Source organism: Echeneis naucrates, chromosome 10 (genome assembly GCF_900963305.1).
Source record: "Echeneis naucrates chromosome 10, fEcheNa1.1, whole genome shotgun sequence".
Classification (NCBI taxonomy): domain Eukaryota; kingdom Metazoa; phylum Chordata; class Actinopteri; order Carangiformes; family Echeneidae; genus Echeneis; species Echeneis naucrates.
In genome coordinates this window covers 20,315,298-20,339,704 of record NC_042520.1, presented here as the reverse complement: position 1 = coordinate 20,339,704, position 24,407 = coordinate 20,315,298, and the positions used below count along the sequence as shown (strand labels likewise).

General features: G+C 40.4%; 2 protein-coding genes across 3 annotated transcripts; both read left to right on the top strand.

Moving 5' to 3' along the window:
- The first annotated feature begins 1,520 nt into the window (after positions 1-1,520).
- LOC115049569 (plastin-3-like) lies at positions 1,521-13,205 on the top strand. Of its 2 annotated transcripts, XM_029511891.1 has the most exons (16): positions 1,521-1,599; positions 4,711-4,779; positions 5,974-6,125; positions 6,312-6,441; positions 6,761-6,893; positions 7,026-7,107; positions 7,245-7,410; positions 7,662-7,801; positions 8,012-8,107; positions 9,168-9,354; positions 9,474-9,552; positions 9,638-9,758; positions 9,892-10,025; positions 10,362-10,485; positions 10,609-10,733; positions 11,319-13,205. In XM_029511891.1, the coding sequence occupies exons 2-16, from the start codon at positions 4,719-4,721 to the stop codon at positions 11,449-11,451; spliced, it is 1,863 nt and encodes a 620-aa protein (XP_029367751.1). In that variant the 5' UTR covers positions 1,521-1,599; positions 4,711-4,718; the 3' UTR covers positions 11,452-13,205. The 2 variants fall into 2 exon arrangements, with proteins under 2 accessions (XP_029367751.1, XP_029367752.1); XM_029511892.1 differs by lacking the exons at positions 1,521-1,599; positions 4,711-4,779 and having other exon boundaries at positions 6,009-6,129.
- Positions 13,206-15,203: 1,998 nt separating this feature from the next.
- Positions 15,204-20,172, top strand: cnga2a (cyclic nucleotide gated channel subunit alpha 2a). The gene is made up of 10 exons (XM_029511987.1): positions 15,204-15,292; positions 15,834-15,938; positions 16,071-16,262; positions 16,393-16,494; positions 17,201-17,307; positions 17,417-17,904; positions 17,991-18,269; positions 18,658-18,756; positions 19,012-19,389; positions 19,477-20,172. The coding sequence occupies exons 1-10, from the start codon at positions 15,204-15,206 to the stop codon at positions 19,660-19,662; spliced, it is 2,025 nt and encodes a 674-aa protein (XP_029367847.1). The 3' UTR covers positions 19,663-20,172.
- The last annotated feature ends 4,235 nt before the right edge of the window (positions 20,173-24,407 follow it).

Here is a 24,407-nt window from a genome sequence, read left to right as displayed (position 1 = left end):
GGTAGTTGGAGTCTAAGTGTGAAGTCACAAAGTGAATATTACTGTATTCTGGTGGTCGATTGCTGTGTGTTGACAAAAGTTGACCCTGCCTTTTGGTTACGGTTCCATTTAATAGGTAATGCAACAATATCAGAAGCAAGTTATAATGAGCAGATGGCAGTGAGCAGGAGGACAAGGGGAACACCTACCAGCGTTTTCAGAAAAATGGGTGAAAAAACGGGAAAGTCAAGGCCTTCTGGAAAGTTCCTCCTGGGTTTCTCCCACAGAGGAGGAATTTACTCTGACAAGCTTCAGCACATCACTCTAACCAGAGAGAGAGAGAGAGAGAGAGAGAGAGAGAGATGCAAGTGCAGAGGGAAGAAAAAAGGGTGAGGGAAAGGAAGAGAAGGTATGAGATGAGTCGGAATGAGAGGAGTAGGAGGGAGAGAGGAGGAATTCCTGCATGTAGAGACTGGTAGCAGCAAAAAAAGCTCTGACAGTTTACACACAAAGTTACACTCAGTGATACAATATTTGTTGAAGGAATAATCAGTAATCTGTTGCAGATTACAGTTCAAACACGAGCTACTTTATAATGTTGAATGGTACGTTTAGTTCCTGTAAAGGGATTTTGTGTAAAATGCCCTGATAATACAGTTTATTATAATTTTAGAGCTAAACTGCAAACTTTAAATCACACATTACTGAATTAGTAATTCCAGTGAAACATATGACTGTACAGAATGTCATCAAATACAGTCGTAGAGCCATCTTCCTCTGGATTATGGGACTATGAATCAACTACTATTGGCCAATAGTGTTCATGGTAGCAAATGGGTGAGGCTGACCCTAAACAAACGAACAAATGCTAATTTGAATGAAACATATTTCAAAAGAGTTGATTTCGCTCTGTATAGTTACTCATCCTCACAGGGTAATGTGACTTCTCTTGCTCGTGCTCGATGGTGCTGCTGTGTTGTTGGTGTGTTTTTACTGTAAAATAAATTAGGCATGCACTCAAAGAGCGCAAGGTCCACACCTCAGCGTGTCGAACCACAAAGACCAGATATTCAAATCAAAGGTAAATGATCCAGAGCTGAAGTTTTACTGAAATTTTAGGACTTCATCACAGGGCCACACCCCATTGCTTGGTGCAAAGTGGTTAAAATTCAGATTTTTTACAGTAAGAATTCAGTGGACTTCCTTTGGTCTTGCTGTTATTTTGAGTAAACTATTTTGAGTTGCATACAGACAGGCCTATTCGTTATGAGAGTTGTGACATAAGTAAGTCAATTATTTTGCAATAAAAGGTTAAATATTTCATTGACCTTTATCATCTCTCAAACAATAGAAGCTTTAAAGTATAGTTCTTGTGTACAGACATTTGTCAGGATGGTCAGAATGTCGATCATATATTTTCTGTCTGTTTTGTTGGTAGTGAGAAGGACGCTCAGCGCTCAGACTGACGCTGACGGGAGGAGGGGGAGGTTCGCTGCGGGAAGGAGTGGCCCGGAGGGGCGGGCGGGGTCGGCGAGAGAAAATGGGACAGAGCAGCAGACAGGGCCGGGACAGCGACTCATTTACCCCGGGTGGTTGGACGGAATTGCACCAGATCTTCGGGTAAGAGGAAGGAGCTATTTCAAGGCATTTTATCTCTTTTTCTCTGTGTTGCGTTTACTGAGGACCAAAAAAAAAAAAAAAAAATCGGATTTTAACGCACTCATCTACTCTGCAAATTAAACCTCACAGCATGTGTTTGCACATGTATGACTAATCGTTGGTTGTGTAGTTTATGGTATGTAGAGGAATGGTAGAGTGGACATTTGTCCTCCCAGACAAACTGCTTTCCATCAATCTGACAGTTAAAGCCAGGGTGCGCATGCATCCGCGACCTGAATGTGCTGTGAGAAATAACCAATTCAACATTTAATTTCCATAGTTATCTATTTGCTAAACAATGCTATTCCAGTAATTGCTCACAGCTTATAAAATCAAATTTTCGTCGATCCCTAAACCCAAGAACGACACATTTATAGTTATTTTTGAAGCGAGGTACGTGGGATTGGGGGATTTTCTCAAATGATTGTGGGAAAGAATACTGCAGAGGGACATGTGAGAGGATGAATATTGATATGAAATGCATCGTCATTCTGGACATAGATACGTGTGTGTGTGTGTGTGAGGGTCCTATGGTCATGTGTACCGTGGTTGGTGTGGCTGGATGAATGAATCCTCAGTCTAAATGTGGAGGAAACACATCACACCCATTCAATGAAAACGTATTGTCACTGAAACAGTGCAGGATTCATTTGACTGATGGCAGATGCTCTTGTCACGATGGTTACTATAAATAGATTTAGTCATGGTCTGTGGTGATAATCTGATCAAAACACAAATGGAATTGTTCATTTAGATTCAGTTGTTTTACGTTCCCCAAGGATGTTGTATATAACCATGTATTTGGATGATATTTTCTAATAACTATTAGTCAAACTAATGTTGACCTAAACGGGCCTGTTACATACCTCCGCTTTAATAAAACTGCACGAGGACATTGTTCCTCCTGGAGTAGTGACATCTGGTGGAAGTAAAACCAAGTATCTCTTCTGTAAGCCAACAATTCAGTATTTCAGTAATTTCACACTGACTATATTTAAGTTAGAATGAGGACATTTGCAAAAAAACAAACAAGCAACAATAACAACAGAAGAATATTAAAACAACACCAAGCAAAGTTAAACAGCTTGAATCTAGTGCACAGGAAATACATTTTTCAAATGCTTATAAAATGCCTACCCACAATTGATAGTGTCCAGTTTGGTCAATCAGTCAGCACTGTCTAAGGGTAACCAAATGTACGCAGATGTTTGTACCGAGAAAGCCATCTATACTATGAATACAGGCCTGTTTGTAGAAGAGGTCTGCATCTCCATTCATTTTTCAAACAACCTCAGGAATACATAACTGACATTGGGCAATGTGGCATCTAACCACTGCTGTTATTTTCTTCGGACAGTCTGAAACAAACTATTTGCTCACATTGTTTTTGGAGGCGTTTAGTGGCTCTGTGATGATGGCGCTTGTGTTCTTGCATCGTGCAATGAAAAACATCCTATTTGTTTATTTGGCAGTGCTGTAACATGATAACAGCCGCATTTTCTTTCTTTGAGGAAGAAGCCTCGTGGAAATGAAGTGAGCTTTGATGAGCAAAAGTTTTTTTGAAACAGATTTTGAATATTTCTTGATAAAAAATTTAAATAAAAATATGATTCTAAAAAAATAGGTAGAAAGGCATAATTTATCTCTTTAAGTTCCTACTAAACCTCTCTAATGGCTGTCATTACTATCTGAGGCTTATAACATTTGAATAGCTTTGGTTTGGAGGCTGCGTGCCAAATGTAGGTTTGCATTGATTTTCAATGACTGGAATTCATCAAGCTGCTGTATCTAATAGCAGCTAGCAGGGCTCCGCGCTCCGCAGCAGCTTTCATGCTCTCTCTGGCTGAATTGCATATGGAGCAATCTCATATCTGTTCTTATTGAATCTGTGTGTCTAGGCCAATATTGTGTACAACATTGTTTAATATAGTGTTGCCAAGCAGCTGCAGAGCGCTGCCTCTTCCCTCGAATCATATCTATTGCAGCTGAAGGGATCTGGATCCTATAAGATCCTATATGATTAGCAAATAATCAAAAAGCCCAGATTGCAAATAATGATCTTTTCCAGAGTATTAATCCTTAGGGGATCCACTTGTGGCTTGATATGAAATCTAACCTGCCTCCATCACCCCATGGCGAAAGACGTGAACTGGACAGATATAAAAAGCTTGTGTTTATAATTTGGCAGAAAACAACGTACAAAGCGACTGTAAAGAGTTCTGTGAATTGCATAATACACAGGATGCTGTCTCTGAAAACAATGTTCAAAGATTTTTTAAAGTGGCTAGTTGTATTTTTGAGCTAGAGTCAGTCTTAATTGCTCTGGTAAACAAAAACATAAACAAAACAAACAAACTAACTAAAACTCTCTGAAAGTGAGTTGCCCTCTGGGTTTATCCATACTTAATCATAATGGATACTGCACTGTCAACAGTAAGTGCAACAGAAATATAATATGCAGGTGTGTGCTCCTATATAAAATAATCTTGAGTGGATCATGTATCTGTTTGTGTTTTAGAGCAACTCCAGCTATTATAGAAACAATATAAGGCCTCCATTACAGACTCATATTACAACAAAGGCAGTCGACATACATCTATTAAATCTGTAATAATGGTCTCTGCAGCTGTAAAGATTAGTGGCCCTTTGTGTGATACATCAAACTACCATTTCCTTGTTGGCTGAGTGGACCGAGCTGGGCTGTTTGACAGCTGCAGTGTGAGTCCAGGCTGATCTGTGTTTGACATATACTCAGATGAATGAAATCCTCAAAGGAATGGTGATGACTCCATCTGGTCAGCTTCACTGTGTTTAACTGGAAATCTATCTATCTGAGAGACTATGTGACTTTAAATTGTTTCATCCTGATGACTAAGAAGAATCTATACAACAACAATTATGAGAAATGGCTTGATTATATGAGTCACCCGGATCGGGTATTTCTTGATGTCTGTCATGTCTCTAACATGTCTGTTATGCAAGATTATAGCTGATTAGACATTGCTGCTAAAACTGTCAGTACATTTTCCCTGTGTGAAGCATTTCCCAGTGTTCTTTTGTCCTACTTTGTAGGTGTCAGTATGTCAGAAAAGGTCAGTGCCGAGGAGATGGAGGAGATCAGGGAGGGCTTCCAGAAAGTGGGTGAGTAAAGTTTATGTGTGTGTCTGTGTGTGTTGCAGATACAAATCAAAGAATGACAAATTAGTCCATCGTATTTGAAGTGGGGTAAAACAATCTGTGTGCACATCTGACGGACAGATGTTTGTGTTGAAGGGAGAAATAAAACCTTCAGTGCACTCCCACTTCAGCTATCAGTCAAAGGAACATTATTCTAATATTTATTTATTTATTTTTGACAGTTTAGGCGTGGCTGGTAGGTGAATTTTGCTGTCTTCGGATAGAGTCAAGCTGGGTGTTTAGCCTTTATGCTAAGCTACGCTAATAATTTCCTGGATGTAACTTCATATTTGAAGTGATATCGATCTTCTCTTCTCAGACTTTCGCTTTAAGATATAAAGGTAATGGTCTGGACACAGAGTCTTATTTATTCACTCTCATCTCTGCAGTGTGCTGTAAGTCATGCTGTTCTCCTTTAGAGGCCTTGGTGCTCCTCTTTCCCAGAAAGTGCATCAAGCTGCATGTTGAGTCTTAATCAGTCCATTATGAAGGATGGAGAGTCATTGCTGCACCTCTTCAAGGTTTGGGAGGCTTGTAAAACAGCATCAAGTTCCCATGATGCAATTGAATAATGAGACCACTGGGTTCACATCTTCAGTTATTTTTTCAAGCTCTAGGAAGCTCCTCCGCAGCTGCAAATGACACGTATATACAGTTTTCACATATTGACGAGGGAACACATTTTTTTCTGTAAATTGGAAGTGTTGTTAATGCCCCGTTAGTATAGTTGTGAGAATACTTGCTTGGTATGCGGGATACCAGGGTTCGATCCCCTTATGAAGAACCCCGGCCACAAAGCGTCAGCTGCTGGTACTGTTGTGCGGGATAAATGGGACGGCTGTGTCAGGAAGGGCATCCAGCATAAAACTGCACCCAAATCAGTCATGCAAGTCGCAGGGAGCTGACGTTTTGTGGCAACCCTGACCAGGGAAAAGCCGAAAGAAGAAGAAGAAGGAAAAAAATGTGGAAGTCAACAGTTGTTAACTACTGTTTGGTAATTCTTGTTTGGAAACAATTACGTAAATATGAAGCGTGAGAAGAGGAAATGTAGAACTGTTTGTGAAGTAACCTGAAAATCTTTTGTCAAATGAATAAAGACCAATGGTGGTTTTTCCCTTCCTTCTCCCCATCCATCTGTCGCCCACCCTACCACTCCAGATGTTGATGGTAACGGGTACATCTGTGCCTCTGAACTTGGTGACCTCTTCCGTGAAGTGGGCAGTCCTTTGCCGGGATACCAGATCAGAGAAATCCTCCAGAAGCTGGACCGAGACAAAGACAGTCAAATTAGTTTAGAAGAATTCACGGCTGTAGGTAACACTAACTAACAAACTAACAAACTCACTAACTCACTCGCTCGTTCAGTGACTTACTATTTGCCTAACCAAATAACTGGCTGACTAACTGTGTTAAATCAACAATATTCATCAGAAATCTATCAAATGGACAGTAATTACAGTATGTTTGACTGAGACTGTTTTGGTGTGGACGTTCAGATTTTCCAGGAAATGAAGGACGACCGCATAGCCCAGGGTTTCAGGAAAGCTCTCAACAAGAAAGAGGGCATCGTAGCCATCGGGGGCACCAGTGAGATCTCCAGTGAAGGAACCCAACACTCAATCTCTGGTTAGTGGAATCAATTAGCTTGGCCTATCATAACAGTGATGCCACTAGAGTGAGTGTGATCTATCAGGTCACTGCACACTGAGCCCTCAAATACCAGTCAGTCAAATTGGACATGCCAGAAAATATATTATATAAGTCTTAGTAAGATTTACATGAGCAGTGAATACATATGAGGGAGGAAATTAGCTATAGGCACCAAATTTTCAGCTGTAATATTTCAACATGCGAGTCTATGGAGTTTGACTCACCTTTGGAGGTGAACTCTAGTGGTCAGTCGGGGAACTATAAAGAAAATGACACAGACTTTGATTTATTTCAGAGCAGGAGCGTTTTGCCTTTGCAAACTACATCAACTCTTCTCTGGAGAAGGATCCAGACTGCAAACATGTTCTGCCCATCAACCCCAACACTGAACATCTGTTCAAAGCAGTGTCCGATGGCATTTTGCTCTGGTAAAACATAACACCTTTCACATAAACTCAATGTAACTGGGCCTTTCACTTCATCTGTTTTTCAGTCAGATTTTACCAGCCTGCTATCGATGCTGCGTTCTGTTCAATGATTTTCTCCTTGTTTTATTCCAGTAAACTCATCAACCTCTCGGTTCCCGACACCATTGATGAGAGAACCATCAATAAAAAGAAACTCACTGCTTTCACCACACAGGTCGGCCAACTTTTTAACTCATGTCAGTCATTTACATCATGTTTCTTGTGATAGAAGTTCAAAACAATTAAAGTTAAGATAAAGTTAAGTTTAGTTTCCTTCTCAACATGGGTCTTCAACTACTTTTTCCCCTGCAGGAGAATTTGAATCTGGCCCTGAATTCAGCTTCAGCCATCGGCTGCCAGGTCGTCAACATCGGAGCTCAAGATCTGAAGGAGGGAAAACCTCACCTTGTGCTCGGGCTCCTCTGGCAGATTATCAAGATTGGACTTTTTGCTGATATAGAGCTGAGCCGCAACGAAGGTACGCTCAAACGCGCCAGATATCTAAATCAGTATGTTGAAAAATGCCACGCTAGTCGTAAAATAAATGTACATACGGAGATTATAAAGGCTAAACCTTAGTATCATAAAATTAAAAGTGAAGAATTATACACATGTATTTACATCTGCACATATTCTCAGATGGCCATTTTGTTTTCAAATTGCTCTTATTCACCAACAATCCCCCCCCCCCCCCACAAACCTGAGTCACATTTGTCTTTGTGTATGCAGCCATTGCAGCGTTGCTGGAGGAAGGTGAGAGTCTAGAGGAGCTGATGAAGCTCACGCCTGAGGAGCTGCTGCTGCGTTGGGCCAACTTCCATTTGAAGAAAGTGGGCATGTCCATATCAAACTTCTCTGGAGATATTAAGGTAATGACACGTTCCTGTGAGGCCATAAACGCCTACCCTTTTCTCACTGCGACGGAGCATGTGAGGGCATAAGATGTAACGGCTGTAAAATTGACCCATCTGTGAGCAGGTGTAACATTTATGTTGGAGAATAATAATAATAATAATAATAATAATCAGCGTGGAGGCTTTCTTTTACATACTCACATGTCTGTGTTTTTTTTTTTTCAGGACTCCAAAGCATATTTCCACCTGCTCGAGCAGATTGCTCCGGACGGCAGCAAAGAGGATGTTCCTCGGGTTGATATCGATATGTCTGGTGTATATGTGAGTTCATAAAGCAACTATTTTGCTCCCCTTTCCTCTACTGCACCAGCACATAATGCATACTTTCAATCAAACATTCATAAATAAGGTATTTGGGCCTCACTCAATCGATATGTTCAAGAACCTTCAGAGCTTCCAAGCACAGTTTTAGACACATTAACTGGCATGCCTTTGAAATAGAGTTGCTCATACTTCCCATTTGAATAGGCTGACTGGTCAGCCTAGTCAAGGATGACTGGAAGCTGACTTCCTGTTTACCTTCTCCCTGCTTCCTGTTGGACTATATTTGGATCACGATGTCATCTTGTAGCGCCTTTTGTGAGAAGGATTTGAATCTTTTTCTTCTAATTTACATATAATAGAATTTGGAGCACACTGTAGTGGCTGATGTTAAATCATCCACTTGCCTCCCAGCCCAACAAATTATTTTCCATGTTTTACAGCCCATATTACTCAGTGGGACAGTACCTGATAATGCATTCTTCCACTAAAGTGGGCTGGTTTTAAATAAGCAAACATGCAAAGTTCTCCTCTTGTGGTAAATTAAATATGCATTAGTCTGAATATAGACTAACATTTAAATTCTGTCATGGCTGTTTCTCAAACACTGACAAAGCTAAAATGTGTTTGGCTGCTGCCCAGAATAAATAATACATCATATACTAATTTGTTCTGGATGTAAAATGAAGCTGAAAGGACAGCAAGTTCACCTTGTTAGTGCTCAAGTTCAAGGAAGAATACAACTTTTATCATCATCAGTTTTTATCAATATACAAAACACGACAAAGGAAATTAGAGGAAAATAAAATGATCAATTGTGATGATGAGACAACAGCAGCAAAAAACAAACAAAAAACAACAACAACAACAAAGGCAAAACTGAGGACGATCTCTCAGAATCAGGATCAAATGTTGAAAACCAGCATTTCTTGGTTACAAATCTGATATAAATGTGATCTTGATTTGTAGTCACACATTTTGCAGTGCTGTATGTATTAAAGGAATGATTTTTTTGTGTCCAAAATGAATCCCAAATCTGCGTGTCTGCTCGTCTTACCAGGAGAAGGATCTCATGAAGCGAGCTGAGTGTATGCTCAAACAGGCCGATCGGCTCGGCTGCAGACAGTTTGTGACTGCTACTGATGTGGTGTCTGGAAACGCCAAGCTCAACATGGCGTTTGTGGCCACACTCTTCAACAAGCACCCGGCTCTCACCAAGCCAGAGAACCAGGACTGGGTTCTGGGGAGTAAGCACAGATGAACCATTCCTTTCTCCCACATGTGGGAAGTGGCTTTGACCACAAGTAGAAACACCATTGTTGTGTGTCTGTGAGACTTAGCCCTCTCTCTTTTGGTCTTTTTCAAGGTGAGAGCAGAGAGGAGAGAACTTTCAGGAACTGGATGAACTCCCTGGGAGTCAGTCCACATGTTCACCGCATCTACGGGTCAGTGGATTGTTGTCAGCTATTTGGTTCTAGTGCTTGTTGTCCCGTTGACGCACAACTCACATTGAAGTGTGTGTTAATGCAGTGATCTGCAGGACGCCATGGTCATTCTCCAGCTGTATGAGAAGATTAAAGTACCCGTGGACTGGGACAACAGAGTCAACCTGCCTCCCTTCAAAGGGATAGGAGGAGGACATTTAAAAAAGGTAGATATACAAAATTGCCTTCCAAACTGCTGCGGTAGGACATGTGAGCACGTCACGTATACTTGTTTTTTTACTCTCAGAAAACCGGGCCTAGTAACTAATAATTAATAATGTGTGTGTTTGTGTGAGACAGATAGAAAACTGTAACTATGCTGTGGAGCTGGGGAAGAGTAAAGCAGGGTTCTCTCTGGTGGGAATTGGCGGACAGGACCTGTACGATGGAAATGAAACGCTAACCCTGGCACTGGTGTGGCAGCTAATGAGGAGGTAATGAGGAGGCTCTTAACCTTCAGGCTGTAATTTATTATACCAACAAAAACAGGAGAGTCAGGAGAGTATCTATTGCCCCCCAAAATCTATGGGTTGTTGGGGATGTGGATGATGTTGTGCAGCACAACGCAGGCAGGGGGTACTGCTGTCCCAGCAGTGAAATTAAGCGCCACATTACAATACTCTGTGTGATAAAAAACAAAAAAGGTTTTAAGGAAAACATTGGAACAGTAATAAAAGATGGAGATGACTGTACGGATTGTAACTTCATGTGTAGAAGTGAGTACAGACATGAAATATAATCAGTGTCCACTGTGTAATGGGATTGTGCAGGTACACTTTAAATGTTCTCGAAGACCTTGGACATGGAGAAGTTGCAGGAGATGATTTGATCCTTTCATGGGTCAACAAGACTTTGGCTGAGGGTGAGAAGAGTTCATCCATCAAAAGCTTTAAGGTAAGTTTTCGTTTCCTAATAATTCCCTATTCAACTCTGTGCTGTTAGATATATGTTACTTAAGTTGTTTTGTATGATTGTTACAGGCAGATTGTTGATGTGTGTGTGTCCCTCTCGGTTTAGGACAGATCCATTGGTACCAGTCTTCCAGTTCTGGAGCTGATCGATGCCATCCAGCCAAACAGCGTGAACTTTGAGCTGGTTACAACAGGAACACTGTCAGACGAAGACAAACTGAACAACGCCAAGTACGAAGCATCTTTTATTATTATCTGCTATGTCACATGTACGGTAAACCAACATCACGTAAACCTGCGCTGCAACACAACCTGTTAATAAATGCTGTATCAATGTTTCCATAATAATGCCTCGTTAACCTTGTAAGTATAATGCTTGATATGTGGGAGACTGGGGTTTGATTCCCTGACGAGGAACCCCAGCCACAAGGCACCCATTGTGCCAGTCCCACGCCCGGATAAACATGCAACATTACCATGCGATCAAAAACCTCTATTTGAGATTTATTTATGAGAAGTTCGCAAAGTCAATTCATCCACAAATTATAAATTATTTGTCGGCCGTCCAACTCAACATATTCACAGAAATTTTTCATAAATGTTAAACAAACAGCTCGAAAAGTTAGAGCAGCAGAGAAGAGTCACAAAAGATGAGGTGTATGCTTCAGCATATTATCGGTGACGGCTTTCAAAGATCCCAGTGACTTAGTCAAAGAAAAGGAAATAAATGTGCGACATATTGAGAATCTAAAACTGTCATAAACTCAGTGCTCTGCCATAGCAAAGCTATAACTCACCTAGTCCTCTCTGCACTAGGTACGCCGTCTCCATGGCGAGGAAGATCGGAGCAAAGGTCTACGCCCTTCCCGAGGACTTGGTAGAGGTCAACCCCAAAATGGTGATGACCATCTTTGCCTGCCTGATGGGAAGAGGCATGAAGAGGGCTTAAAGGACACACACACAGGGACCCGTTGGAATGGATGACAAATGAAGAGAGTGAACATAGATAAATATTAGTCAAAATAGAAGTGCCACTTTATTCAGCTATTCTCACTGATGGACTTCAGTGCACGTCGACATTCACAATATGATCCCCTGACAGCCCAAAGCGAAACAGAATTTCAAAGTAAAGTGGGAGTTCTATAATGGCAACATGAGAATTATTTAGCTTTGTTTTTTTGTTTTTTTTTTTTCCTTGGCAGTATGATGCCTGAGCAATTAGCAGACTGAATGTGTCGGTCTAGTCCAGTGTATTCTGGGATAGGGTTCTTCAACCAATGCAGGTTTTTTTTTTTATTGAAACACAACGGCTGTGACACATGGGAAAGTAAACGATCAGTTGACATATTTCTGCCTTATTCCAAACAAAAAATGAATGCGAGTAATGTCACCGAAATTTCAGGTTTAGTTATTTTAGTCACGTGTTCCTTTTTGGTCCTGCACTTTTTCTCAACCTATGTTTTCATAGCTACATTTCTTCAGTCTCCGGTGTGCCACTGCCTTAAAACTCTGCTGTACCTTCGTCCCAGTATGATCATTTACTGTGCTGAAGCCATAATACTCTGTACTGAATACCTTTTGGCCTTTTTTTTAATATATATATGACCAAAGCTGTGGTAGATTATAGGTACTCACTGTAGAACTGAATATAATGTTTTTTTTTTACTTTACTTTCAAGCTCATTAAGTCATCCATTAACAATTAAGGAGTTCATCTGATAGATTAATGGATGTAATTAATTTGTATACAACATTTTAATGGATTACCTTGAAGGTCATTTTAAGTGGTGTAAGGGCTGAGAACCCTTATATTTGACTAAGTAACATAAACCCTCCCCTAAATTTCAGTCCAAATGAGGGTCTGAATTTCTCAATATACTGTATATTTCATGCTATTTGAAAATGTCTTTGGACGGTGGGAGGAAACCCACACAGACAAGGGGAGGACATACAAACTCCACACAGAAAGGCCCCAGGCTGGGAACTGAACCCCCAACCTTCTCATTGTGGGTCAACAGCACTAACCACTATAATCCATTAAAAACAAATTCATGTAATAAATGAATCAAGTAATTCAACCAAAATATATAATGAAAGAAAAGTTATGTTACATTAAGGTAGAAATTGAAGGTAACATACATTTGGCCATCATTTAACCTGAAATATGGGATTTTACATGCCTGAATTGCTGAATAAGAATTACTCAAATTCATTCATTTCCTGGAAATAAACTCAACCTTTACATTAGCCAAAGTAGATTAATACAAAAAAAGTAGGGTGTAGAACTTCTATTAGTGGTCTATGCAGCAGTTAATTTTTAAAATTTTGATGATATGAAATTTAACATGTTAAAGCTGCTACTACCTATGTTAAACCTCAGCAGCAAAGATGGATATACGTCTCTGTTGGCGAAAAATGATGTCTCCTGTAGTCAGTCAAATCATTCAGGAACGCAGCATCTGAATTTAATGACTGTACGCTTACACAGACATGATTGTTGCAAGAATCAAACACTCTCCAACAGATTTTCAAAGCTTTCCATATCTGAAACGATAAATCTTGTTTTAAAAATAATCAGGTTCGTTGCTGCTGCTGATGATGACAAGAACACATTCAGCTGTTTATTTGTACTGGTCTTTTGGATTGCCAAAAAAAAAAAAAAAAGAAAGATTGCTTCACATGCCAGCAATAACGCCAACCTCCAGTGTGTACAGTCAAATCAATAATAAAAGGATTTTCCCACATATATTGACCGATTTTTCATTTCCATTTGCTTTTGGTTCTTTTCTGGCGTACGAGGTGTCTGGTGACAAGACTTGAGAAGATGGAACCTAACTGAAATAATGAATGGAAAAATACTGCATGTATATATACACATATGAATTTAAATTGTTGATTGAGAATTTTATTGACATATTCAGTCTTTTTTTCCACTACGGGGCTCCCTGGGAGAATTTCTTTACAATGGATTATAATGAGACCTGCGTAGTGGGTTTATCATGAAGTTAATGGGGGCTAATCACATTGGAAGTTTGATCTGACACTAACCACCAACACAGCGCAATTAAAGTGACATACTGAACTATATAGTGTGTGTAAAACAAGTCCTCTGTTGTGTCACTGCCACAGGGTTTGCTAAACATTCATTATATATCACATAATGAAATGTAAACCAATGGCTATCAAGGTTTAAGGAAAGTTTAAGTCAAGTAGCTAAACTACAACTTACAGCCAAATAGCTAACAATAGCTTGTTCAGCTGTGGATGCGGCATTCAGAAACTCTCACTGCAAGTACATTTATTAAAATTTACTTTTACCTCCATTTACCTACAGTATGTCACGTTCCTTGGTCCGCCAAATGGGAGCAGAGATACGAGAACGTGGGGTTGAGGCAGACGAGATGTTCAACTCAGCTTTAGGCTAAGACAAAAAAAAAAAAAAAAGATTGAAAAGAGGCTAAACCCTATTATATTGAGTTTGGCAACGTCTGTCAGCTTTGACAGTTATTAAGGTATTTTTTATTGCATTTGTCCATTTTGTAAGAGTAAAGGCTCACAGGTCAGTTGCTTTAACAAAACAATAGTGCTATGAGGCTTTAATATATACAGAGTGTAGGTGACAGAGCACCATATTAATTTGATGGACAAGTGTAATCAGTGTTGCGAGCTGGCTGATTAGCTCACTGATTTTGTCCTGGGTCTAATTCAACCAGCCATGTGACATTCAGTCCTAAAAATATCCTTGTTTACCCTGCACATGATTTCATGTTTCACAGATCTAGCACTCTTGACCTTATCTGTTTATTCCCTGAGTGAGGATGATTGGCTGTGGTTATGTTTTTAGCAAAAACCCCATTTTAGAAATCAAAGCTGAAATGAAATGACATCCCAGCTCACATGTGCAGGTGTGTGGATGAAAACACCTCGCGTTCAGTAATCAGGAGAATATATGCACACAAAGAAACACTTGGAGTTTAGAGGCCACTTCAAACAAGGTTCTTGAATTCAAATGAGCTTGCTGGCGAGGACACACACACACATACAATTTGCAATTTAAACAACTCTTTTGTTGAGCACCATGTGATTGCACCTTTTATCTGTCACATTTGTTCACTCCATCCATCCATCGCTTCATGTGAACATCAGTCAGTCCTTCGTGGTGACCGTCTTTTGATGTTTAACAGATTTATGGATAAATAGATGGAATGTGGTTGAACTAAAGATGAGACCAGAGCTGATGGATTGATGACTTGAACTGAGGCATCTGTAAATTTATCAGGTTTGTTGACTTTGAGCCTTTTGTGTCTGTCTTCATGTTGCTCCCTCATATGATCTGTTTTCATGACTGCTACTAAGCTTGTTGCCATGCCATCTGGTTTCCGTGGTGATGGTTGATACATGGTGACCTCACACTGGATGACCTTTCTTTTTTGACAGAGGGTCTATCATTGCATGTGTGTGTGCCGGTTATGGAGATGTGTGTGTGTGTGTGTGTGTGTGTGTGTGTGTGTGTGTGTGTGTGTGTGTGTGTGTGTGTGTGTGTGGTGTCTGGCTGTCTACATGAAGCTCTCTAGCTCGTCTGTGAATCTGTGCTGTAGCTGGCATTTTAATGTGTGTATGTGTTTGTTAGTAGCATCCTGTTGTGTTACGATGGGTGTAACATAATGTTGGTATATATGTGGTGTGCATACATGTGTGTAGTATGACGGGTTCGGTCCAGGATTCCCACAGGCTGTCTGTGAAAACATGGACAGAGGAGGAGAGTGACCGAGCTGACAGCACACTCAGCAGGTATAAACACACACACGTACATATGCACATACACACACATTCATGATTGGTTGTAAAAGATTTTTGGGTAAATTGATTTGTTCACCAGAATGGATTACAGTGTTATATTTTCTATGATCTTATGGATAAATACATCCATCTGTCTCTTCACTAAATATATAAATATAATATAAATATATTGTATACATCCCATTATCAGATTAACAAAGTTATCCAGGAGCATGTTGAGCGTTTAAGGTTGCCTCAGGGACTGGCAGAAGCTAAAACAGAACAGAAACAGGAGTGGAAGTGAGACTCACTGTAGCTGCATGCGCTTGGCACTTAGACAGCTAAGTAGAGTGGAATGATAATTCTATTTTGAGTGATGTATTAATAGATAAATGTTTGCTGATATATCAGTGACTTGATAAAGTCATAGTTTTGATAAGAGACTGATGCAGTACTTTTCTTTTTCTTTTCTTTTTCTACCTTTAGCATCAGAGTTTTCTTGTCCAGAGTGTTTTTCTGATTGCCGCCTTCTGTTGATGTTTGTGATATGCAGAGGACAGTCGATGTGTGACGACACTTCCTCGGAGCTACAGAGGATGGCGGCAATTGACAGAATAAATTCCCAGAATTCTTTTCGTGCACGAGGTGCTTTGTCCAGGTACTGTATTTCAAAAGTGTCAATACACATCCATTTATTTGTGATGATGTTGACGGTGGTTCTCTGCTATTGCAACATGTTTGCACCTTAGATTCACTCTAATGGGTAAAAATGTGTGTTTTGTCTCTGCAGGATTGTGAATATGGTGATGACCCTGAGAGAATGGGCTCAGAAAGGTTTGGCTGAAGAGACGGAGCGACCTGATTCCTTCTTGGAGCGGTTCAGGGGCCCTGCCAACATGGACATGCAGGCCCCACCCAGCAGATTTAGCCGCAGCCGCACTGGATCAGATGCAGATAATGAAATGAGACGAACCAGACGCCCGTAATACACCAAAAGCTCTGACAAAAATCACACTCATCAAAGCATTTGCTGACGTTTGCATATGCAGTAATTTCTTGTTGTTGTATTTTTTTTTTTTTATCTCTCTTTTCCTGTCTGTCAGGAGAAGGAGGTGCAATATTGTGGTCTTATCCCCATCTGATGACAGATACTACCACTGGCTGATGGTGATTGGTTCTGCAGTTTTTTATAACTGGACTCTGCTAGTTGTCAGGTTGGTAACTGTATAAGTTACAGCTCTAGCAGAGCCCTTTACACCACTATAGGTCCTCCACTTTCACCACTGATACTAAAACTACAGCCAGCACTTTGGCTCTGACATGGTCGAAAGAAAAGAGACCTGAATGTGACATCAACTTTATGTACACTGTATTTCTCTTTCAATGAATGTCCACAAAAAGAAAAAATATATTGACCATTTGCTGAGTTGGAAAGTGGTCATTGTGCCTGGGAGGCACTGCTTCATTTTAAAATGCTCACTTTCTCAGACGTGGTGAGGTGTAGAGCTGAGTTTATACATTCTGTAGTACTGATACATAATATTGCCATTGGATATATATAGTGTCATCTCCTATGCTCCTGTGTTGTGAAAATGTTTGAATTTGTAGATGTGATCTGATTGCCAACCGGTTAGAGTGCAAATGCTCTAAGCAGATGGGTCCATGGTTCAGCGCTAGAGTCGTTGCTCCATGTCATTTGCCTTCTCTTTGACCTGTTTCATGTCACCCTTTACCGTTCAAATTACTAATAAAAGATAAAGTATCACTTCAATCAACATGTCAATTTTGAAAGTTGTTCGTCAAAAGGGGGTATTATGTTTCTTGGGAGAATATTTATTTCTAGGGCCTGGTGCTTTGCATGGCACATAATGTTTCTTTTGTTCCCTTAATATGCTGGAGTGTCCTTTTCTGTTTTTGCAGGGCCTGTTTTGATGAGCTCCAGATGAGAAACGTGTTAGTATGGTTGGTACTGGACTATGTTTGTGATGGAGTCTACATCCTGGATATTGCTGTTCGTCTCCACACAGGTAAAATATCACCTCAGAGACGCAGAAGTTAAATTAACACATTCGCCACTGAAGCTGTTTGAAGTTTCCCGATTCACCAATTTCTTGATGTTCCTATTTGTTTGTGAAGGTTTTTTGGATCAAGGCTTGATGGTGAAAGACGTGCAGCGCCTGAGAGAAACCTACATTCGAACCTTACAGTGCAAACTGGACATCTTCTCCATCCTTCCCACTGACCTCCTGTACCTGAGTGTTGGAATCAGCTACACTCCTCTTCTGCGATTCAACCGTCTCCTGCGCCTGAACCGTCTCTTTGAGTTCTTTGAACGTACAGAAACTCGAACGGGCTACCCAAACGCATTCCGTATCTGTAAACTGGTTCTGTACATCCTGGTGATCATCCACTGGAATGCCTGTGTGTACTACAGCTTCTCCAAGGTCTTGGGCCTGGGGTCTGATTCTTGGGTCTATCCCAATGCGTCTGACCCAGAGTTTGGCTCGCTGACCAGGAGTTACATATACTGTCTGTACTGGTCAACTCTGACGCTGACAACTATTGGAGAGACGCCACCTCCCGTTAGAGATGAGGAATATCTTTTCTTGATATTTGACTTTTTGGTATGTCTTTAATAATAGTTTAATCATAGTAGATAATATCTCCTTGGTTGGCCTTTAAAACAGGTGACGCTTTGCTTCTATTCCAGGTTGGTGTCCTGATTTTTGCCTCGATTGTGGGAAACGTTGGAGCTATGATCTCCAATATGAATGCCACGAGAGCAGTCTTTCAGAGCCGTGTCGATGCACTGAAACACTACATGCACTTCAGACATGTAAGCAAAGGGCTAGAACAGCGTGTCATTCGCTGGTTTGACTACCTCTGGACCAATCAGAAGACTATAGATGAGCAGGAAGTGCTGAGGAGCCTGCCCAATAAACTGAGAGCAGAGATTGCTCTCAATGTTCACCTGGACACACTGAAAAAGGTAAAGATCCACTTCCCCAACGTTTTCTAAACTTGTGTCTTTTCAGAGAACAATTTGGCACAAAAACTGATCCCACAAAAAAGGAAAGATATCTTTGATGTGGGTAATAAACTGATGCTACTCAGAGGGATTGCCACACAGCAAAGAGTGAGTAAGAACGAGCTGACAGGAGATCAGAGGAGATACAATTGGGACTTCATCCATCGTTGATGATTCACCAAAAGAAAATAAAAGGTTGAGGCAAAATAGAAAAATAAAATGACCATCACTGAAATTGCCAGGGTTACTGCCTTCCATATATCTGCTTGTATTTGCATATATCTGCTTCTGACCCATACAAGTACTACAATGGAAAAACTGAAGTCTTTGTATTTGTTTATGTGCATAGGTGCGTATTTTCCAGGACTGTGAGGCCGGCCTCCTTGTAGAGTTGGTGTTAAAACTTCGACCACAGGTCTTCAGTCCGGGAGACTACATATGTCGTAAGGTTAGTTTTAAAACCATTGTTGCTGTACATGTTATTGTAGTCGATTTATTTTAGTTATGTAGTTTGTTGCAATAGCAAGACGTAAGTTCATATAGAAGCCACCAAAAGCACTCTTGAAATTAACAGTTAATAAGGTTATTAAGTCTCTACAGTGTACATACACCCAACAGTGTAGGTTAAGGTACAGTGCACTGCTGTATGAATAGCTGCAGTACCAGCTTTACTAGCCTGTATATCCTGTCTTTGTTCCCTAAGGGAGATGTGGGTAAGGAGATGTACATTATTAAAGATGGCCGCCTGGCAGTGGTGGGGGAGGATGGAGTCACCCAGTTCGCTGTTCTAACTTCAGGAAGCTGCTTTGGTGAAATCAGCATCCTGAACATCAGCGGTAGTAAGATGGGGAACAGACGCACAGCTAATATTCGCAGTCTGGGATACTCAGATCTGTTTTGCCTTTCCAAACAAGATCTAATGGAGGCCCTTCAAGAGTTCCCCCATGCCAGGGCCCAACTGGAACAGAGGGGGCGGGACATCTTGCAGAAGGAGGGGCTTCTGGAGGAAATGAATGTGTCTGCGGGGGAGGAACTTGAGGAGAAAGTGGAGAGGCTGGAAACCACTCTGGATCGACTACAGGTCAGAACAATTAGTTAACCTCAACTATTAGTACGGTCCACACAGTTATAGTTGAAAAGATGATGGCAATGGTAACCCTGTTTTCAGACATGCCTGGCCCGTCTGCAGAGCGAGTTCAACTCTTCCCAGCTGCGACTGAAACAGCGGCTCACAGCTCTCGAACACAACATCTCTACAGCACCGACAGGCAGTGGCTTCCTGTCAGAAGCGGATGGCAACGAGAGTGTTTCTGGGTGTGACGGTGTTCGCAGCGAAATCAACATTCGGCAGTAATAAAATAGCACACAAAATCTGGATTGTCACTAAATGCAATTACTTATATATAAATACAACACAAAAAAAGTAAAAACAAAATAAAATAAAGCTCTCATTTGGTTAGATGATGACATGACAGAAATGCATTGCATCTTATTTGAAAATGTGTTAAACCCTTCAGCCTCACAGTTTTACGCACAGTTTCGGGTAAAATGAGGAACAGTTACTTTACAGCGTTGCAGCCTAAAAAGTTGAGAATGTTTAATTAAAAAATGAAACAACATGACGGTACAATCAATGCATTGAGAAACTTTGTAACAGTAGCTGCTAAGTATAGGCATGCAGCATGCAGTTTGTATTAAAATGAATTATTCTAACATTAATTACTAATAATGTTTGTCAGATATTTAATTTTAATGGGGTAGAAAACTGTAACTTTACACCATTGCAGCCCAAAAAAGCTGAGAACATGTTTTAGATATAAATGAAACAATGTGACCGTAAAATGAATGCATTGAGAGAGAAAGTTTGTAGCATCAGCTGCTAAGTTTGGCCATCCAACATGGATTTCTTATTAAAATGAACACTCTAAAATCATAGAACACACGAGTCAGTCCCACATCCCAAGCTGCAAAGCTTTCTCCTGCACAGACCAGCCAACAAAGGTCAACTCTTTATCCAGGCCCAAGTCTACTGAGTAATTAGCCTGGGCAGAACCAGAATTCATTCAGGGGATCTAATTCTCATTTTAAATGTTTGAAGAATAAAAGAAAAAATACTTTTCTCAGTTTCTTGGCTCAATATCCCAAAAATACTTATTAACCTACTATATTAAACTTATTGTCTAACCACCTCCGCATTCATGGTTAAACCCATGACATCATCGGTTACATTAGCAAGAACAAATAAGGGAAGTGTTGGGCTGTGACTACCCCTCATGGAGTCTGGAGGACATGGTGAGGAGGAGAATATGGAGGCACAGCATGCACAGAGTAAACCTTCATATACTAAAACGGCATTTAACCAAAATGTAGTCATTGTAATGTCATTAAACACAAACGAGTGCCAAACATTTCAAACTTTTCACACAAAGGTCATCAAACCATGAAAATGTTGTAATACGTGCTCCAAAAATAGTGTTTTTAAAGAGAATTGGCTACCTGATTTTTATTATATACAATACCAAACTATCAAACATATCTTAACATTGTTTCCTAACACGTGCTTCTTTGCAATCTCTAATCTCCATCTCATTCTTCAAACACTGTTGCTCTAGTCAATATGTTTTCCATATTTTCAAAAATCCTAAAAGGAGTTCCATGGGTAACTTATTAACATGCAACTGCATCAGGTCCTGGAGCTGTCTGAGTTTCTGCATTTGTGTGTTAACGGTGATAACATGTATATTGAAAAATAGTCATAACTACCATTTCAAAAAATGTTGACATTCATTTACAAAGACTGATTTGGAATCCACATTCATTCATTCTAATTTGATAACAGGTTTGATAACTGGATGTATTGCAAAAGTAGTGAGTGATGTGTAGTTGACAGATGGTTAAAGATGTGATCTAGTGTTTACAAAATACAGAAAAGTCAGTTTGAGTTTCAAATCATTGCTGTTAAGTAAATGTGTGTTTAAATTACTCACCTCTGTTCTCTCCTCTTCAGTATGTTTGGGCCAAAGAGCACCTATTTGAAGGTTCCGGGGGGGAACCAGTTAGATAAGTGTTGAGGTGTTAGTGAACTTTAATCTGTCGTTTAGGTCTTCTGGGGAAACTGCAAATTGAACCATAAATATTAAAAACAGGTAAATGGTTAGATGTATATGCATTTAAATGAATTTGTCACGTTTTAGTGGTCCCTCTGTCGCACGGGCTTGCGGTCAATGCCAGTGATCCTGTATATCAGGCTGATATAAAGCTCCCAGTTTCTATCTGTCCGGTGCTGTCAGGACCACATGTTGCCGTGTGTTTACTCCCACAATTTGTTGTGGCTGTTCATGTCTTCTGTGTGGTGAAATAAACACCGTGGTTGTTCTGCACCTAGCCTCTGCCACATGCCTCCTGCTTTTTGAAGCCCTACGGCTAAATGGCCATTCTAACATTGCGCTTTTAGAGTAAATTCCATGCATTTGTTTGCTTCGTTATTTTGTGGGCGTGTCGTAGTGGAGAACACACCCTGTAAATATATTAATTGGAAGATGTTTGTGTAATGAGGGTGAATCCTTGTGTCCAGTAGGTGGCACTCCAAACTTGATTCAGCATTGACACAAGGACCAGATTGGACATTGTATGAGGCAGCATAGTGGTTTGTGTGCTGTTGCCGCACATGTTTTTGAGGCAATGAACTGGAAAGAAGAGACCAGACGACGTGTCACTATAGTGGACTGTGACTAATCACTGTATCATCCCTTTGGTTTGTTGTTTCACCCCCTTTCTCTCTCCGCTATCAGCTGTCACTCACCCGGTCCAACACACTGCACATACTGAAGGCTCCTCTCACAGTAACATGTCCAGATTCACAGCATATACAGTTGAACATACATATGAATGCATATAAAAAGGCACTTAACCTTTTTTTTTTAAATCACTAACTAATTAAATCAGATTAAACTTTTCCTGTTTTGGTCAGTTAAGATTCCCAAAATTATTTCTATTTGCTAAATGCCAGAATAATGAGAAAAGGATTTTTTTACACTTTTTTAATTACTTTAATTACTTTGAGTTTACGTACATTAAGATTACTCTGCCTTTAAACAATCCCAGATGATGATGTCATGTCTTTGGAAGCCTCTGATAGGTTTATTGACAACATCGGAGTTAATTAGAGGCACACCCATGGATGTATTTTGAGGCACACCTGAAACACGCTGCTTCTTTGTGTAACATGATGGGAAAATCAAAAGAAAAGAATATCAGAAGGAGAGTTGTGGACTTGCACAAGTCCGGTTCATCCTTGGGTGCAATTTCCAGATGCCTGAAGGTGCCAGGTTCATCTGTTCAAATAATTATACGCAACTATAAACACCCGATATGGGCTGAAAGGCCAGGAAGAAGCCATTACCCCAAAAGAAACCCCAAAAAAAGCCTGATTACAGTTTGCAAATGCACACAGGGACAAAGACCTTTATTTTTGGAGACATGTCCTGTGGTCTGATGAAACTAAAATTGAACTTTTTGGCCATAATGGCCATCGTTACATTTGGAGGAAAAAGGGGGAAGCTTGTAAGCCTGAGAACACCATACCAACTGTGAAATATGGGGGTGGCAGCATCATGTTGCGGGGTTGTTTTGCTGCAGGAGGGACTGGTGCACTTCACAAAATAGATGGCATCACAAGGAAAGAACATTATGTGGAAATACTGAGGCAACATCTCAAGACATCAGCCAGGAAGTTAAAGCTTGGGGGCAAATAGGTTTTCCGAATGGAAAATGACCCTGAGCATGCTGCCAAACTGGTTACAAGGTGGCTTAAGGATAACAAAGTCAATGTTTTGGAGTGGCCATCACAAAGCCCCGATCTCAATCCTATTGAAAATTTATGGGCAGAGCTGAAAAGGCATGTGAGAGAAACTTGGCTCAGTTATACCAGTTCTGTCAGGAGGAATGGGCCGAAATTCCTGCAAACTGTTGTGAGAAGCTTGTGGAAGTATATCCAAAACGTTTGACCGAAGTCATACAGTTGAAAGGCAATGCTACCAAATACTAATGAAATGTATGCAAACTTCTGACTTTCAAGAAAGTAATAAAAAATTGTCTAAAAAATGATCTCTCTCGTTATTCTGGCATTTAGCAAATAGAAATAATTTTGGTAATCTGATTTAAAGTTAGACGGTGAGAAAAAAAAGTTTATGTGCCTTTCTATATAGTGTATGTAAACTTCTGGTTTCAACTGTAAATCCCGACTCCTCTCGTCCTCTCGCGAGAGGAGTCAAAATCGGCCACTGCTTGAGTCCTGGCTCCTCTTGTGGGAACTTATTCAAACATCTTGAATCACAACTCATTTGGGGTAACCCATTCAGAGTCAAGCTAATGTGTCCTGTGTCTCTCACTCCCAGTTCAGTAGCAGCATACTCCCATACTCAGTGCTGGTTGAGTTTGTGTTTACACTGACACAATGACTCAAATGTCTGATTCACTTAGGTGAATGATTCCTATAAACTTGAATCAGTGAAAGGAATTGAGCTTCTCATGGCTAGTATGTTAGCCCTGTGATGGACTGGTGACCTGTCCAGGCTGGCCCCACCCTCACCCAGTGTGAGCTGGGATTGGCTCCAGCACCCCCGACAGCCCAGAAACTGATAAGCAGTGGAAGATGAATAAATAAATTATGAAACAACAGCGTATGCCAGAGACTTCCTGTTTTATGTTAAAAATCTTAAAGTTAGTGGCCTAGTCACCCCCAGCAGGTATAAATAACTAAGAAGCTTTTGCTAACTTTTCATCTCGTCATGACATGATACTGACTGATGTGAAGTCATCGACAGGAAAACCATCAGAGGAGTTTTCAAGTATTAGGTGTGGAAATGGTGAAAATGAATCAAAATCAGAAAATCGATTAAAAGGTTGACTTCCTGTTGGAGACAGCGCATAAGACCCTGGACTTTTTTTTAATAACATACTGTCTGTTCGACTATTTGCAGGACAAAGAACAAAGAATGTACGAAACTGCAGCCGTTTCATTTCAAAGAAGTATAACAAAAGAATAATGAAAATAATGTGCGAGTCGTGGTCAAGCTTAATTCATAAAACCAGATGGCT